At 44.7% G+C, this 18,923-nt stretch overlaps 1 protein-coding gene across 1 annotated transcript in view; it reads left to right on the plus strand.

The window, feature by feature from the left end:
* MYBBP1A (MYB binding protein 1a) overlaps positions 1 to 18,923 on the plus strand; it is a 52,645-nt gene that overhangs the window by 18,952 nt on the left and 14,770 nt on the right. The window contains exon 23 of the mRNA XM_066563362.1: positions 1,280 to 1,348. Coding sequence (XP_066419459.1) covers positions 1,280 to 1,348 — 69 coding nt within the window. The remainder of the gene's footprint in view (positions 1 to 1,279; positions 1,349 to 18,923) is intronic.

An 18,923-nucleotide genomic window follows, 5' to 3' on the forward strand; every position in this document is an offset into this window, starting at 1 on the left:
TGCATGCAGAAAGCAGGTGAACAGCAGGCTGCTCTTTAAAACATATCCTAAGAAGCTTTAAATTTTTACCAGTATTTAAGACAACATGGATGACAAGGTTTGCACACAGGCAAAGGTCACCTTGTTTGAACAACCAAGGTAGCTCCTGTCCAGCTCTGCTCCCACTGCATGCTCAGTTTCTCAGTTTTCTTCCAAGAAGGCTGAAGAGTGTGAAGTCTAATTGGAATCTAATCTTCAAGCCTGATATTCAGACAGTGCAAGTGTCTGAAATGTTTGATGTATTTCCTGCAAGCTTGACCTAAGCCTGGGGCTGGTCTCCTCTATGAGGACAGCCAGTTTTTTAAGAAACAGGCCATGGGCCTGAATGTCACAATTCTTCAGGGGGTTTTAGGTCAGAGCAAGCTAGAGACAGCTGCCAGAAGCCCTTTCTCCAAACCTTGGAGAATTGATGTCTGATGTGAGGGTGGGAGGAGATGTAACTGGGACAGGATGCTTTCAGACTGAGGACTCCATCCAGCAGAGAGTTCTGCTTGCCAGCTTTCTTAGGGCACCAGCCCACCTTGCCTTGTTTGAGAAATGGAGGGAGAGCAGGGCTGTGTGTTGCCCACATGGACAGCTAACTTAAGATCCCATCTGCAGATTTCTAAAACCTCTAGATTCCATATAACTGTTCCTTGTGGAATTATCTTTTAAAATCACCACATCCACAGTCTTTCTAAATACCTCCAGGGATGGTGACTCAACCATTTCCCTGAGAAGCCTGTGCCAGTGCCTGACAACCCTTTCAGTGAAGAGATTGTTCCTTATACCTAATGTAAACCTCCCCATGTGCAACCTTAGGTCCTTTCCTTTTATCCTGTTATTTGTTCCCTGGGAGAAGAGACCAACCCACACCTGGCTACAACTCAACATGTTCTTCTTTGCCTGGGTCTGGGGCTGTGCACAATGGGAATAGACACTACAGAAAGTGTCAGCCAGATGCAAAGTTTAGTTTTCATTTAGCTGAACACAGGGAGTAAAAAATGCTTGCCTGATTTTTCCAGGTGAAAAGAGGTGAAAAGTTTTGCTGCTGCTTTTTGTTGTGATCAAGATTTCACTCAGAGCTGCTGTGAAAAAAGCTTTTAATTTTCAAATAAACTGTTGCTGATTTCTGGGTGCTTCTCTTTCTTGTGTCATTTTCTTGTTACTCAGGAGGATGTGTAAAATATAGACTATTTTGCTTGAAAAACAAACCTGTCAGCAAACCACTAATGAGAATCTGTGTCTTTCTTTGTTACAGATCATGTGTAAGCCATTAGTAGATACTCTGGTTGAGTTTATCACAGCAGCAGCCAGGCAACATCAGCAGGTAAGAATGAAAGTAAACAAACAAAGCTGTGTAGCAGTCAATCAGAGAAGTAACTTAAACATGGCAGCTCAGATGATTTTTAATATGTTTATAATATGCTTTTAGGGCTGCCCAGTTTTGGAAGTGGCTTTCAGGGGGGCAGAGCTTTTGCAAACGCTGCCTTGCTGCTTCAGGGGTGTGAAGCTGTGGAAGTGCCACACAATATGTCCACAATCATGGGGGTTCTTGGGTAGAATCTCCTTCAAAAACTGCCTGCAGCTCTCAGGGTTGAGGCCTGATTGTGGTGGGGGCTGACTCCAGTTGCTTATTCCTTGATTACCTCTTTCTTGCTAAGATGTTCCTTGGTATTAATGGAGTGTGCTGTGGTCCCTGCCTCCTCATGCTGCCCAGGGTCAGGTTCTTGAGTCTGTTGTCCTTGCTATCTCTCCTGCATTTTAAAGTCTGTGTGTTGAAAACCACCTGTACCACAGATCTGATTTTTGATGGTTGGTTGCCTGTGCCTGACTAACACAAAATTAGTGGAGCCTTATCAATAAAACATTGCAGGGTGAGTGCACAGCTCAGTGTTCTGGAGCAGGGAATGAGGCCTGTCTGGATTTTCACTGCACTGGGGGGGCCTTCCACACAGTTAATAACCAAAACCCCTCTGGGCCAGTAGCACTGTCTCAAACTTTCCCACCCCCCAGCTGTACCCTGTGTCTGTCCCCTGCAGAAGTACATCCTAGATTGATCTCCCTGTGTCATAAATAGCTGGTTTATTGTTTCTGATCATTGGTGGGAATGTGAAGGGGTAGGTATATGTTCACAGTTGGGCTGCTTTACATTGTCAGTGTAAATTGCAGCTTTACCCAACAGGAATGGCTTTGGTTTAAAGAAGACCAAAAAAAAAAAAAAGAGTGAATTGAGCTATTAATAATTTCAGTGGATGGTAATAAGGATGTGTTACACAAACAACAAATTAATTGTAAGGCACATACTTGATCCCATCCTCAAGAGACCAGAACAGCATCCCAAGCAGACAGCTCCATTATGTGGAGCTTCCATTATCTTTGTCTCTCCACAGGGAATAGCATTCTCCTTCTTCCAGGGCTTCCACCAAGCTGCTTGAGCTTTGTTTGCAGAGCCTGTTTGCCTGTGGGTGGGAGGAGTAGGGGAGGACATGTGGAGTGTGTGGGAGCTGGGCACAGAACATGGATATACTGCTGTTCAAACAGGGGCACATGGAGAGTGAGCTCTGGAAAGCCTGTGCAGCTTGGAGTTACAGCTTTACATTTTTCACACAGTGCTTCCTTTTCAGGAATTTTGGCTTCCCATCATCAAATGTCCAATTTGTCAGGTCTTCAGTTAAATTTCCCACTGATTCTCAGTGCAAATGTGTTTTGGTGGTATCCTAGTGGGTAGGGTAGGAGTCAGGCTAGGTGGCAAAGTGATGTGGGTAAAGCAGGGGGGTAACTTCTCCCTGGCAGGCTCTGGGAAATGAGTTGGAAGGACTCAGCTTCCAAAAGGGCTGTGCTAACTCAAGAGTCCTGAAAACACCAAGGCTCTCATGATACTCTGCATTTGGCCAGCCCTGATGACTGAGAGGCAGGTGGGGTGGTCTTCTACTTTTAGCCCTGAATATTGGCTTGTAATCATTAAACTAGCTTAGTCCCAGGGACTGGAGCCTTAGTTCCTGTTCCAACACTCCCCTTGTTAGTGCTGATTGTTCTGGGTATGGCTGCTGCATCTATGGACAGCTGATCCCACAGGGATTCTGATTTCCTGGCTGTGCAGACAGCTTCAGGAGGGTGTCCCAGGGCCACAGCAGCTGGGAAGAGCCATGCTCTGCACAGGAAGGTGGAGGCTCAGCTCTGGCTGTTCCTGTATTTACAGCAGGGCTGCTGGCCACTGTCCCAGCCAGCCTGGGGGAGAGGGAGATGCACCTTCAGCTTGAGCTTTAAGGTAGTTGTGAACAAAATGAAAATGATTAGTGAAGATCACTAATTCCTGCCTGCTCATCCTCTATACCTGGGAAGTTTGTGAGAGCAGCATGGAGGCAGGGGGTCTGTTCCACAGCTCCTCTCAGCCAGCCTGGTCCCTCTTTTTAGGGCCTGTAAGTAAGATGTTGTGGCCACTGGCCTACATGCCCAGCTCTTACTTGGAGAAGCTCTGCTCTTGCTGGGGCCTCTAGTGTAAAGTTAAACTTGGTCCTTAAGTGATTCCCCTGGACCAGCCTGGCTGAGGTGATTGCAGAACATTGTGTGCAGCAAGACTGGGGTCTGGTTAAGAAGCAGCAAACCTGGACTGTGTGTGCCCTGTTGTTCCTGTGCCTGCTGCAGGTCTGTCCAACTCAGTTTCTGGGCAGGGGTAGCAGAGAAGATCCTGTGGGAAATGCAGGAGCCATTCAGATGCTGCTCAGCAGCTTGGAGAGGAGCAGCCTGGCCTCTCCAGCCCCAGCCATTTTTCCTGGGGACCTCTCTGCCTGCCTGCTGCCCAGGTGTTCTGTATTTACATCACAAAATGGGACATGAGGGTGATTTGGCTGAAAACTCCCCTTGCCCTTGCACACCTAGTTTTTCTCCCCCTTTTGCCATGTTAAAGTTAACTTCAGTCAGGTCACTTACAGCAGAGAGACAGTCTGTGCAGGGGCAGGAGTGTCTGGCTGAAAGCTGTGATTTATTTCATCAGAGGCAGTGCTCATTAACATGAAATTATAGCTTCTGTGAACTCAGTACAAGAATATTGTAAAGGAGAGAACAATCTCTGATACAAATGTGGACTGTTGGCTGTAGCTGATGAGCCAGCCAACTGTGTCTTGCAGTGCTGCAGCCTTTCTGTGCATCCTGTGTCCCTCAGTTGGTCACCTCTAAAACCTGGAGAGCAGCAAACCCTCAGTGGCAGTGCTGTCTCTTTACAAGCAGAAATGTCTGTAGCTATTGGATGGGTGCTCCATGTTTTTCTGAGAGCTACTTTCCTTTGACCTGGGTGTTGTTTGCTGTGGAGTGTTTTGGAGATATTCCAAGGTTGCATCTTGATGCAGAGTTTAGCAAAAGAAAGGAAACCTTTAAAACTTTAGCTACTGTGAGTGACATTGTCAGCCCTTTTCCTCTGACACTGTTCCTACATGCCTAAAGGAGCAGTGAGGTTGTTCAGCTCCATGTTGAAGCAATTTGTGAGATAAAGCAACACTTTGGGGGGGGTGAGAGCTCTCAAGGCAGTTTTAAGTGTGGCTGACAGTGATAGGGTTGGTTTTCTCAGCAGTAAGCTCAACCTTGTGTAACAAGTTTTGAACTGTAAAGGTGAATTTGCAGTAGTCTTACTGGGACTGAAGCTTGTACCTGTGGCCAAGCTCTGCTCCTCTGATGTTACAACTGAGGCACAGATGCCTGCAGGAGACAGAAATGCAGCAGTTTCCCTGGAAAAGGAAAGAGATGGAGAGATTGGTGTTATTTGTGAGTGGGGAAACAAAGGCAAGGGATGTTTTAACCAGGGAAAGGGGGTTGTCATCCCACCCTGAATTCATTTATTGCCTGTTTAAACCTCTACAGCAGAAAGATACAAGGTGTGTGTGAGAGTGGGTCTGCAAAATCACCTTGTTCCAGGCAGTTCATGCTTCTCAGCTGGACTTCTCACCCATTGTGAGGCCACCCTGGCTGCAGGACCCTCTGCTGGTTCAGATGCATTGTGCCTGTGGCAGCTGCTGCTCAGAATGCTCAGTGATATTGGCTGGCCTGTTTTCAAACTCTGCCTTTCTTCAAGTGGGAAGTTGAAGTCCCAAACATGCCTGTGTGAAAGTTAAAATGCTTCAGGCTTTAAAAAAAAATAGTGTTTGGTTGTCAGTTATTTATTGAACTGAGCAATCTGGTGGGGTTTGTGATGGTGTGGGTGGGTTTTTTGTTTTGTTTTGTTTGTGGGCTTTTTAATTTTGTTTTTTTCTACAGTAGCAGTTGGGATGCCCTTCACAAACTTTTGTTGATCCTTACCATCCCATATGTATGTTAAACCAACATATAACTTAAGGCTGTACTTTCTTCTCAGAATATGGCCTGCCTCATCCCTGCCAGGTGTCCTTGCAGTGTTCTCTGTTGTAGAAAGAAGTGACTAGAAACTATACAAAATCACTTGATTGCAAGCAGCAACTGTGAAGCTTTTAAAGAGGACCTTTAGAGTGAGAGAAGTGCTGCAAGTTAAAGTAAAAAAAGGAAGAAAGAGGTAAAGAGTGACTTTGTAGTGCAGTCTCATCTAAGTTGTTGAATGCAGTTCTGCAGACTGAGGTCTTAACAATCAGTCACACTGTGACCTTGTCCTTGCAGAAATGTCTTCAGTGGCAGGAGAATGGGGCCAGTGCCCACATCACGATGTTTTGGTACATCCAGGGGGTCTGAGAGCTTCCCTTTACACACAGGGTGCTACAGCAGAGTGAAGTGCAGCTGCCATTCCTGGAGGGCAGTGACCAGGCACACACTGGTGCTCTGAGTGCTCAGGCACAAATGGCAGCTGGGGAAAGAGACCCAGGGATAACTGGTAGGGGGCAATGATGCTGGAGCTTGCATTGTCCCTTTGAGTTGTCCTGCTGCTAGGGGATTGTGGTGAGTGTCTGGCACAGGTATCCCACTGGCAGTGCAATTAGCCAGCAGAAGGTGAGTGGTGCTGACAGCATGGGGGAGGCTTGTGCTGTTTCATGGATGAGGGATGTTCCTGTCAGCCTGATGTCCTCCACAAGCACTAAACATGTTCCCTCAAATTCTGTGTGTGAGCCAGTCCTCACTTCCTCCTCTCTTAGGACAATTCATTCTCACTGCTGCAGCTGCTTTCCAGGAGACCTTGACCTTCAGATTTCCTTGTGCCTGTTTCAGTGGGTGTAGTGTTGCTCTTTCAATATGCACAGAAGCCTGGTTTTTTAGTTTGTGCTGATGGAGCATAAAGCAGGGATCAAGATGTGTTTAATTTAATGATTATTGCATGACTCAGCTACATACCAGAACCCTCCTGAGCCTTAGGTGAGGAATGTCTTCCTGGTTTATTTTTAGCTGTATTGGTCTGATGAGCAGAGCTACAGTAACATCTCATTCTGTAACTGTGCACTCCTGGGCTGTTGCAGCACAAACCCCTCAGTGCTGCACTGGTAATTGTGGTGAGGTTCTCACTGCAGTATGCCCCCATTCCCATTTATGGGGACTGCACGAGTCCATGAACTAATGTTTCTACCCTAAAAGCTCTCTCTGGTGAGCATGAGGATGAGGGGAAGAGGGAGAAGTGTGGCTCCCTGCACTGCAGTTCCCAGCTGTGCAGCTGATGCAGGCTCCTGCAGGCCAGGGCTCCTGCCTGGAGCACAGCCTCTCTGGAAAAAAGCTCTGCTTTTCCCTCAGAGCTCCAGCTTGGTGGCCAGCAGCATTGGAACCAGTTTGGAAATGAGCACTGATAAATGAAAATTACTGCTGCCAGGAGTAAGGTGTTGTGTCCATCTTGCTCGTGGCAGACACTTAAAACCTCTTTTAGTGTGAAACTTTCTCCATGGGTTTACAGAAATGGTTTCATGTCCATCCCTTGTTCTTTTCCTTTGGGAAAGGCACTGGGAGTGCACACATCAACACAATTGCTGAGAGCCTCTGCAATTACTTTTGCACTGTGGTCACACATCCATTTGAATACATTCCTGCCCTCTTATTTACATTCAAAGCTATATTAATTGAGGATGTTGCAGTAGCTGGAAGCATAATGAGGCTGTATTTGTCCATCAAGTGAGTTTATTTTCTGTGATTTGGCTGGAACTCTGCAGAGCTGATGTAAGTGCAGAGCTGTCATGAAACTAATAAAAGTAATTTTACTTAGTGTGGAAATGAGAATGGGCACTGAGACAGAGTTCAAAATGTCATCTTATGTCATACAGATTCATTAGTATTTCAGAATGTGTTTTTATAAAGCTGTCTGTGTCAAGGAACCCTTTAAGATCTATCTGATAGAGAGTGTATTTTAGGTAAGTTGCTAATTCATCTTGGTGCTTTGGCAGTCTCCCCAAAGGGATCAAACATATATAGACAGAATTTTACAGAACTGAAGCAGGTCTGTGCCAGAGCTGCCATCACCAGAAGAGTAAAATATGATCCCCAATTCCTGCCAAAGAGGTCTTGGCTGGTTGACAGTTGTCCTTCTGAACAGTTTATGTTCTGTGTAAATATCTAAGTTAAAAATTAATTAAACTTTAATGCAGCAAGAGCAGTGAGAGTGCTGCAAAGCCCCAGAAGCCAGCACCCCTCTGTGTGAGTGTTTGGGAGTATTTCACTTCATGCTGGGGGAGATGAATGGTTCCCCACATTAATGCACCATGCCCTGCCTGTGTGCTCACAGATAGCTGCCAGCAGGTAGTGCAGGAAGAGCTTGTTATGGAACATTTTGCATAAGCTGTTACTAAAAATGAAGCAAAATAAACCTCCCCAGATAAGAACCAGCACCAGTTCAGCCCTACCTCCTCTGCATGAGGAATGAGCACTGGGCAGGCAGCTGGTGAGAGCTGAGCAATGGGCCATGAGTGAAAGGCTCCCTTCCCTCAGAGCTCCTCTGTCCCCTGGCACGGGGCACACACCCTGTGCCTGTGTCCTCTCTCAGGTGCCACTGTGGTCAGATTCAGGAGGTGAATTGTCCCCAGGCACTGAGATCCAAGGGATGCAGTGCTGGAGGGGCTGCTGCCTGTCTAATCCATCCTTTTCATCTTCCTTGGGTCAGTATGTGCCCTCTCCTCAATAAAAAGAAATCATTTGCAGCTGGAAAATCTATGTCAAACTGACATGCTTTGGCTCTAGTCAGTGTCCTGTTGCTGTTTTTGTTTTGTGTAAGGGGATGGTCAAGGAGAGTCTGTGTTTTGCAAGGTGAAGCTGAGCTATGGGTGGGCTCTTGAGCATTTTTGATCTATTTCATCACAAGCCAGCAAAGCCCTGTGACATGAGCTAGCTCTAGATATGCAAACTGTCCACTGAAGTGGAAGGGAAAGCAGTTGAGTGCTGAAAGGCTTTGCTGGGTCAGAGCCAGAGTGCTCTACATTTTTGTGTTTAGTTCCCAGACCTTTAGGATGGTTGTGCATGTGGATTATTGCATCCCAACCTTGCATTTTTGAGAGTGCTTCTTGCAGTGGGATTGCACAGAAAAAACCATTTTCCTTTGCTGAGCAGGAGAACATTGACAGCATCTATAAATAGTCTCTGATGTTCTTTGGAAAGGTGTCTGATGCCACAGCAAAACGTGTCTCCCTGAGGAATTGCTTTCTAAGCTGTGTTTCTCTCTTACTTGTGTGAGATGGTTGAAAATTTAAAAAGGTGTGTTTACATTTCTCAGGTCCTCCTGACTGCATTTAAAGCTGAGTGCTCAAAATCCCATGGCATGAGTTTTTACTTGTATTTGCATTGAGAACTTGGTGTGTTTGTGGTATATTTCAGTTTAATGTGGGACCCCTGTCACTGAGTCTGCAGGGTCCCTTGGGAGCATCATACATGCTGTGACCTGTTTATGTTTGTTTGTTTTCCCTTCATACAGGTTTGGGGGTTTTTTTGTTATACTTCTTGGTGCCTTCTAATGGCCTCTGTCTCTTGCCAGAAGTGTCAGACACTTGCCTGCATTGCCCACAAACAAATCCATAGTGACACCAGGCATTAATTGACTGGCACAGAGACACTGCCCTGTTATCTTTATATTCCACCATACTCACTGTAGCAAAGCAGAGCATGAAAAAGCTTCTGTTTACCTCTTTATTGTGATTCTGGAGATCTAAGCTGTGTTTATTCTGCTAACTGCTGTTCAGCTGATTGTGTTGATGATCATGTAGCAAATGGAGGAAACATTCTAGTTGAGTGCTGGGAAGAAAGAAGAAAATTAAAAGGTCACATAAGCTCTAATTCTTGCTGTAGACACAGCTGCTGGTGAGAGCTGTCCAAGGAGGGAAGTGCTCCAGAGCAGTGACAACCTTGCATGTAGGATGGACTTGCTGAGTTAGATCTAAACCATATTGCAGTGATTTTCCAACTCTGAGTAATTTCCTAGCCTACTAAATTAAACTTGCCATCTGACACACGGGGAGTTGATAGTTTTTAAAAAGAGATTGAACCACCCAAGTGTGTTGTGCTCAGCCTCTCAAACAGAGCTCCTCCAACAGTTTGAGAAGTAGGTGTTGGTGTGGAGCAAATGGGATAAATTTGCTCAGAGACAAGGTCATTGCCATGTATTTAATAATGGCATAACAAACACAGGAGGGGAAGAAGTGGCTGTGGTGTGAGAAAATGAGCTACTCTCAGTCCTATGGACTCAAGATATATTAATGTTACAAAAGATAAAAAAAATCAGGATAGAATCCTGTTGAAGTTCTGGGGAATGATTTATGTTCCCTTTACAGTGAGATCTTGCTGTGGGAGTACTAGGAGGTGTGTTGGAAGGGTGTTTTGTTGGCAAGTGAAATAAGATTAGGGCTTCTGCAGCATAAAGTGAAATGGCAGTCTGGGCTCTGCTCAGTGACAAGGATGTCCCCAGGTGTCTGTACCAAGTGGCAGGGCCATTTTTCTTGTGGTATGGGGCTGTGGGAGTAGTGGGGTTGGGCTGCTTCTCTTCCTGCTCTCCATTGGCACAGATTCAAATGCCACTCTGCAGAAGTTGAAGCACAAGAAAGGGGTTCAGGTGTCTCTGCAGGATTTCTCAGCAGCCTCCACACAGAGCAGAGTTTCCAGCCCTGTCCCTCTTCCCAAGGGGACTGTGCCCTCTGTCTTGTCATCCTGCCTCTCTCCATGGATTCTGCAAAATGAAAAGAGGTCTGCTGGTGAGCATCCAAAACAATGAATCTTCAAAGTTCAGCCCAGTACAATTTCCAACTTTTTTTCTTTTTTGCTTAGCAATGCTTTTTATTTCAATATTCCAAGCTAACAATTTTACTGTGCAAGTACCTTTTTTAATACTGTATGAAGGCTAAACTTCAGTGGCTGATGCTTGAGTGAATTGGAATTCTAATTTCTCATTATCTACTTATAAATGTTCTCAAAAGATGAAAACCTTTGTTCTTGCAACATCAAGCCTGGTCTGGTGTATCAGGGGCAGCAGCTAAAAGCACACAGTGCCTAGGCAACATGGGCTTTTTTTAAACATGTGCTGCTCTTAAGTCTCCTAAATTATTAAATTAGGCTTCAGCAAAGTCTCCTTAAATAGGCAGCATTATGCTGTAGCTGCTTTCTGAATTGCCTCATGAAAATCCTGCTGCAAGTCTCTTCTGAATTGAGGGTTTTGCTGTGCAGAGGAGACAACTGGATTGGAAAGTGTTGGGAGGACCAGTGAGGGTGAGGCAACTTTGGTCTTGGTCTTGTTTGAGTAACTTGAAGTGTCAGTGGAGCCTCTTGGTGTTCAATACTACAATATAAAAGTAATAAATAAATAGAAATTGACAAAATTAAAGCTCTGGGCTGGTTGATTTGTTTGTTTTGTTTTTTTTTTCAATAGGAAAGCCAGAGTTGAGAGAAAGTAGAATGTCCCAGATGATTTCCTGAGAGGTTTCTTGGTCATGTTTCTTTGAGCCTCAGATACTGGGGTGTCCTGCAAGAGTCTTTGCTTTGATTTCTTAACAAAAGAACATTTCTTGTTCTGATGTTTAGAGTGAGAAACTTGTAAAAACAAAGTAGAAATGGTCCAAAATAAACAGGGTCATATTAAGAAACCAAATTGTTTTACATTATTTTTTAAAATTGTGACTGTATCCTTAACAGGGGAGAGAAGAAGAAAATGGGCATATTTTCTGATTATTATTTTTAATGTGGGAAAGGGAGGCTTGGTTGCATTGCCCAGAGTCCATTCCTGTTCTTTTCTCCTGTGCTCTCAGTGTGTTCCATGGTACCAGTATTCCCCTCCAGGGTTTCACTCCTGTAACTGTGCACTACAGGAAGAGCAAAAAAAACCATCAGAGCTCATGGATGCTAATTTGTGCTCTGCTGCTGATTTATCTTGTGTCCTCATGGCTCACTTAATTATGGCATCTTTTCATTTTTCAAGAATTTAGGGTAATAATAGATTGACCTTTTTTTTTGAGCAAAATGTTAAGACTGATTTGCCTTCCTGATATGGTGAGTGGTTACCCCAGGGAGAAATAAATCTCTGTGTTGACCAAAGCAGCAGTCCAGTATCTGCATTGCTGTGTCCCAGGGGTCTGCCTGTTGGCCTCTGTGAAAGAAGAGCACAAGGTTTTCCCCAGCCCTGAATGCTCATGAGGGCTGATTTGAGATGATTGGTTTAAAGCATTTACAGCATGGTGTGGCTAAAGCTGATAGGCCAAGAAACACTTAAAATGTATTGCAATTAGCTGGCTTCTGATTGTGATGGCATTAATTAGAGCATCTGTATTGTCTCACCCTTCAGATGAGACTGAAAATAGAATAAAAGTTTTTAAAACACCTCTCAGTTGCCCCATCTCTGGGTCAGAAAAGGGCTTAGTCAAACACTCACCATTCTGTTGTTTGCCAGTGAAATACTCAGAGCTGGTGGCTAATACCTGGCCTGGCCCAGGAGTCCTGTGTAATATTTTATAAGTTTATTGTTTTCACTGCACAAATGCCCTGCAGACCCTTCATCTGAGGCAGAAAACCTGCCCAGTATTCATCATGCAGGTATCCTCTGAAAAACTGCACTGTCAGATCTCTCTGTGGGTATGGACTCCTCTCTACTCCCTTTAAAACACAGCAACTTCTTATTTGTACCATTACATCTTGTTAGACTGTGGTGACTATAGGAGGAAGCTTTAATTTGTCTTCTAATTATTTTTTTGCCTCTCCTATCTGCCAACAGAGCAGGGCTGAAGGAAGCAGCTGTACCTGTGCACTCTTGTATTGGGCACAGATGTCCTGCTGCAATGAGCAGACTCTCCCAAGTGACCCCTCTGGTTTGTCAAGTGCAAGTTGAGGCTTTTCCTCTGGCAAGAACATCCTCCAGAGCACTGTTTGTAGGAGAACCAAGCATGGAAAAAGTCCATTCCTTGGCAGAATGTGGTTTGCAGAGTCCCTGGCTGAACAAAGTAATAATGGTTTAGGGCATGAAGAAGCCTGTGTGGGTGAATGCTGTGTTTGTGCTCTGCAGGCTGTATATTTAACCTGCCAGGACTGCTGGTCCTGGGATTTCTGCTGTCTCAAGTACATTTAAAACCCACCTGTTGTGACTGTGTCAGTGAAATCAATGAGTGCCTTTACCTGTAGGGTCTGGGCTGACACAGCTCATGCAGGTGCAGCTGCATTATACAAAGATGGTTTGTGTGGGATGGAGCTCAGTCCACATTTTCAGCCAGACTGAGCAGCAGTGGTTAAAGTGCTTGTCATGCTGTAGCCATTTTCAGGTTGTGGAGGAGGATGTGCCAGTGCAACTTAAGGGATAAACTTTCTGTTGTCTGGGAAGTGCTCAGTCACAGCAGAATGAGGTGAGCAGCTCATCTGATCAGCCAACTGCTGCTCTTCAGAGCCCTGGAATCACAACAGGTTGCTCAACTTCTTGCTACTGCCCAGAGCAGGACATCTGAGCCACAGGTGGAGAGATTTATTAAGGATAATAAAAATAGAGAGGAGAGGGAGTTGGCAGGAGGAGTAGGAAGATGGAGATTCCTTCACAGCCAGTTTTGTCTCTGCTTCCAGGAAGCTTTGTTCTTTTTCAGAGGAAAGGTAGCAAAACTTGAAACCCAAAAGTAGAGCATCCAAAGTAGGGACCAAGGTCTGATCTAGCTCCACATCCTGGGGTTTTCCTCTACTTGGAGGCACTTTTGCCATCCCTGAGTCTTGGTCTTGAGCCTTTCTCATGGAGATGAGGGATCCAGTTCACCTGCTGCTTCAGCAGCTGATGAGCAGGTGATTGCTTTTCCATTTTTTCCATGGCTGAGATAGTGACTGGGAAGTTACCTGCACTGGGAATTCCTGTATGGATGTATGTTCCAACAGTCCCAGGAGGACACACGACCCCTTTGGTTTGCAAATTGCTGTTCTGCATGTTTAAACCAGCCAGAGAGAGGGAGAGGTTTGGGAATAAAAGTTAAACCCACAGAGTTCTTTCATCATTTTTGTGCTCAAGAAGGCCTAAACAGATCATCTGTGCAATGGTGATGGCCAAATAAGCAAAACATGCCTTGTATGGCAGTTATTTCCATTTACTAATTATATGTAAGCTGTTGTGAGTGGTTTTAAGGTTCCTGACAGATCTTTGGAAATCTGCATTTTTCCTGGGAAGGAGGAGCAGGTAAAGGTGCCTGAAGCTGGGCTGCAGTGCAGGTTGGCTGGCTCCAAACCACTGAAGATTCCAAGGGTTTGATGACCTAGGATGTTTGGTGGGAGTACACTGTAATTGCCTTTCTTGTCCAAGGTTGTAAAATGTGATTTAGGTGTCACTTAAATGCTTTGCATGTTGTAATTAACCAGCCTTGCAAAATTTTTCTCATCCATTTGTGGCAGGAACTTAATTTAAGCTGTAAAACATCATTTGTTTTCATCACTTTTTAGCACAGAGAATTTTATTCCTGAGTTTATAAATCTCAAAAAAACTTTTTTTTTTTTTATTTTGGCAAGGCCAGGCTGAGGGAGGAACCTGCTTCCTGGCCCAGAGCCTGGTGCTGGGAGCACTGTGACTCAAGACTGCTTCATTGGAGCCTTTGTCTCCAATGTGAATGTAAAATTAAAATAGTTTGACTGTATGAGCAGAAATGGGGGTAGATTGGCACTTGCTTCATGGCTTTGGATGCTGTTTGTTTTCTTTTTAAAAAAGATAAAAGGGTAATTGGAAGAGGCTTTTGCTGTGGTGCTCTGGATCTCCTGCTCTGTGGTAATAAATGACAGGTTGTTCTCCTTAACCAATGCCACTGTAAGGTGCAGCTTTTGGATTTTGGAGTGGGTTGGTTGGTTTATTTTAAACATGTAATCAATTACAGATAGCTGAGGAATTTATTTCATAGTTTAATTATTCACTGAAATTCAAAGAAAACTCATTTAGAATTACTCATAATCTTGGCCTCTGTTCTTTTACCCAGCTTTCCTGGTAGCATTTGTCAGAAAATGCAGCATGTGATTCATGAGATTGCAGTCTCAGAGGGCTTGGGAGGAGAGAATTTCTAGAGGTGCAATTATTTTTTGCCATATCCCTGTTGCTGTAGAATAGTCTTAATGCTGAGGATTACACACTGAGAGCTGCTGTTCTATGCTGTGTGCTGGCACTGAGTCAGATGAGCTGGCAGGGCAGGCTCTGTGCCACAAGGGACACATCAGTGCTCTGGAATATCAGTGGCCTCTCTGGTGTGATACCAGCTGTATAATTCTCTCTCCTGGACTTCCAAGAGCAGTGGAATGTTGATATTACTAAAAATCCTGATGCTTCTTCACTTCTAAAAAATGTATTTGAGTTGCACAAACCTGTAATTTTCCAGGTAAAATGTTTCCTTTAAATATATATGTATATATATTTTTAACATAAAGGGAATGAGATCCTCTTGCCACACTGGTTGCAAGTTTCGTGTGGATGAACTTTGTTCATGCTGCAAAAATAACAGGCAAAAAGATGAGGGAAATCCATCTTCATGTCTTTGGTTAGCATTTAAACTCCCCACTCCTTACCAAGTGTAAGGAGATGTGATAAGCTCTTACACTGTCCTGGGTCAGATTCACTGAGAGTTTTTGTCCTGCCATGTGCTTGAGGCAAGCCAGGTGAACTGAAAGCTGGAATTGGCTGTCAGGGAATTTGGAAGGGTTACTCAGCTCTAACCTGCAAACTGCTTTGGGATCACCCAGCAGAGCAGCTGTGTGAAAACTCAGAGCTGGGCTTGGGTGTGTCACAGTGCAGGCACATCTTAAGGCTCCTGCTCCTCTGATGGGGGCAGTGGTGGCTGCTGATTTCAGTCTCTTTTCTCTCAGGAGTGTGCCTGGGTGGCAGGTTGTTTTCATTTGTTTGCAAAACCACCTCCAGCCAGTATCCTAAACCACCTGGGACTGAAAAGTGTGGATTTTTGCATCAGAAACAAATGTCCTTATATTAACAGAGTGCTTTTCCATGGAAAAACAACTCTGAATTTAGGTCATGCCTTCATCTCTTCAGGATTGCAAACAGAATCTCTACAGTATTGCCAAGGCTTATTTGTTCTGTTCTTTTTCTCTTTCACGACTGCAGTGATTGAAAACCTCTTGATCTGTTCCCCTCCATCCACCTCACCTGGCTGGTGACTGGGGAGAGCAACTTGTGACCTACTTGTGCTAGATCCCTGCTTTCAATGGGAGAGCAGGGGCTTTGGTAGGGGTTTAATCCATATTTCTCATATTTCATGGCTTGGCCAGATGTTTTGTTATGCCTGTATATTGTTATGCATATACATTGTTATGCATGTATATATATATATTGATATGCACAGATATCCCTCTGCAGGACAAAGCTGGGTTGTGTGCAAACTCCTCTCACACTCCTTTTTAGTATCTAGGGTCCTTTTTAGTATCTGGCTGAGGTGGGTGAGCACACCTGGCAATTACCAGCACATCTTGGTTACTGCAGAGAGCACATTGCCTGCTTCAGAAAGAAAGCACAGCCCTTTGCACAGAGTGGTATTTTGTGTAATTGTTGTAGATAAGAGAGAAATGAACAAAGGCACAGAAAACCTTAGGGTCAGCACTGCCCTTAGTTATTGTTTCTCTGCTCCCACATGGACTGATAATGAGCCTTTCTGCCTTATTTAGTTGTATGCTTGATAAAATATGTGGGAGTCTGTAAGTCTATCTACTGTGCCTGCTTGTATAGACTTCCCTTGTATTTATATTATTTTTTTCCTATTTTTACTATTTTATGGTCTTTTTAAAAACTGACATTAAGGATAAAATGTTTTGATTAAGCAGCTGAGTGGCTTCTAGTGCACAGGATGCACTGCAGCATACATCCCTTTAGAAAAAGCTCTAATCTGGCTGTCATTTGCTTGTAACTATTCTCACACATTCTCATTTCAGAGTCTGTGCATATGGGGGGATCACAGCCCTCTTTCCTGAGCTGGACTGGAGTTTGGTAGCTGGGACTCCTGAGTCTTCTGCTATTTCTGTCCATTTGTGAAGTGTTGAGCGTGCTTGGCTCTCTCATAGAACACTCTGTCAGGAACACAGCAGGCTTGATTTGGCACTGAGAAAATGCAGAGAATCTTCTCTGACATTCTTGGGGACTGTATTGTTCTGCCAGCCTCCAAAATTGCCAAATGCTTGTAAGGCACTCTAAAATACCAGTGTTGCTGGGGAGGGCAGGAGGGACAGACACAACTGGGCTGTCAAGTGGTTGAACTCCAGCTCTGGATTTTGTGGAAGTACCCTCCAAACTTCAGATTGCTGCTGGTCTGTGATTTGATGGTAAAACATTTGTAAAAGACACATCATGAATATATTAAGGGTAAATAATGAGCTGTGAGAAATGACAAGGGTTGAAAGTATTGATGCAAAAGGTTGGAACTAGCTGGGGTGGCTTGGCTCCTCCTGAGGTGCTCTGTGGGTGGTTTTGTTGCTGACTGGAGCAGTTCCCCAGCTGCCCCTTGGCACTGGTGCCTCTGGAGTTCACCTGTGGTGCTGAGATAGCCCGGGACACCTCCACAGAACCCTTCTCTGTGCTCTACACCCACTTGCAGTATAAATGTGTTGGGAATTGTCAGAGAAGAGCTGGTGCCTGGGGGTTTGTGACCCTGCCTGGGCCTTTCAGGATGAATTGCAGTCTTTCATCCACTCCAAGGATCACATTCTCTTTTTAATTGCCCTGAAGTGACTTTCCACTACATGGTAGACACATGCCATGATTTGTTCTGTAAGACACAGCCTCCCCATAATTACAAGGAATATGTAAGCCTGCCTGCCTTGAAGATGGTGTTGGGGTGTTCTCTGGCACTGAATGAGCATAAATCTTCTGACATGGCCTCACTGGTTCCCTGCTGCATTTTCACCTTGCAGTGAAGAACAGCATTTCTGTGTGTAATAAAAGCTCTTTCTATTTGGATAGTTCTCTTCACTGGCCATACTGGTGCAAACTGGAGGTAAGCTTACAAGGATGTGTGGCATTATCTGTTATGAAACAGATACCAGTGCTGATATTCTCCAGGGAGCAACCTGTGTTCCAGTATCCATCTGGAATGTGTTGTGTGGGAAACACAGACCTCCTTGAGCCTGTGACATGTTCTGTTTGCCTGCCCAGCACTCTGGCTGGTCACACTGCTTCCAGGAATTCCAGGGATTTCTTCTCTTTGCTCACTTTGAATTATTCAGTAAATAGCTCCCTAGAAATTGAAACCCTAGAAACCCAATAGGAGTTTTCCCTAGAAATGAGCCAATGGAAGTTTTTATCCTCCTGCTCCATGTTTTTCAGGTTGTTTTTCTCTGACCCCAGGGGTCCCTGAAGGCCAGGTTGGGAATCACCAGGTTGCTTTTATCCTTTGAGGTCTCAGACTCTTAATCTCAATGATGTCTTTTGTAAGGAGCTTTACAAACTTTGCTCATTTGTTTTCTGTGATATGTGGTTAAAGAACAGCAGCTGTTGCTTTCTTTGGATGAGATTACCTCTTGTAAATCCTTCTGATTTTTGATATTTGTAGCTACATTCAATTTTGGTCTGTGTGATGGCAACTAGAGGCAACATTTTTTTTTTGTTTTATGAGTAGAATTTGCTCACTAACTGTGCTGCTACAAAAATTTCCCTCTTAAATCCTCAAAGCTATTTGTACTAATCCTCATTACTGTATTTTGTGCATTTCTCTATTTTGCCTTTGACTAATGCTGCATTTTTCTCTTGTACCTAAGAAAGTCTTAAAATGGGAATTCTGGAATAGAAAAGGATATGTAAGAAGATTGCAGATTACTGTTGCTTTCTAGTGGCCATTCTTTTCATTGCTGTGTTAATGTAGAGGCTTAATGAGCAAGTTTGACTGCAGGCAAGGCCCAGTGCTGCTCTGAACAGCAGTTCCCATCCAGTGTTCCTTTGAAATGAAGCATTTGCTGTCCTGCCAGCTTTTATATTTTATTATTTGTGCCTATTGCATTGGTCAGGGTGCAGTAAAGGTGCAGTCACTCAAAGGTGCTGCCTGAAAACTTGGGAGGACTGGCAATGATGACCTTGGAGCAGCTGCTGAAGCAAGTTTTGGGTATTTGTGCCTGAATTTACAACTGTAATGATCCCTGCACTCCCCTTTGAGCTTCTCTTTTCTATATGTGCATTCAACCAAACCCCACCACCCTGTCTCCTGAGGGATGACTCTGGAATGAGCTGGAGAAGGTTTCAAACAGAGCCTTTTGCTGAAGGAGAGCAGGTTTAGGTTGGATATTGGCAAGAAATTCTTCCTTGTGAGGGTGGTGGGGCCCTGGCACAGGTTGCCCAGGGAAAGCTGTGGCTGCCCCATCCCTGGCAGTGCCCAAGGCCAGGTTGGATGGGGCTTGGAGCAGCCTGGGCCAGTGGCAGGTGTCCCTGTCCCTGTTCTGGTCCCTGGCAGGGCAGCAGAGATGATCTTTAGGCTCCCTTCCAGCCCAAATCAGTGTGTGACACTTGTTTGGTGAGGATGTGCAGCTTTGTAAGCTGGCCTCCCCTGGATGGTGTGTGCAGCTGTTTACTTAGCAGG

The sequence above is a fragment of the Molothrus aeneus genome, chromosome 20 (genome assembly GCF_037042795.1).
Source record: "Molothrus aeneus isolate 106 chromosome 20, BPBGC_Maene_1.0, whole genome shotgun sequence".
Lineage (NCBI taxonomy): Eukaryota > Metazoa > Chordata > Aves > Passeriformes > Icteridae > Molothrus > Molothrus aeneus.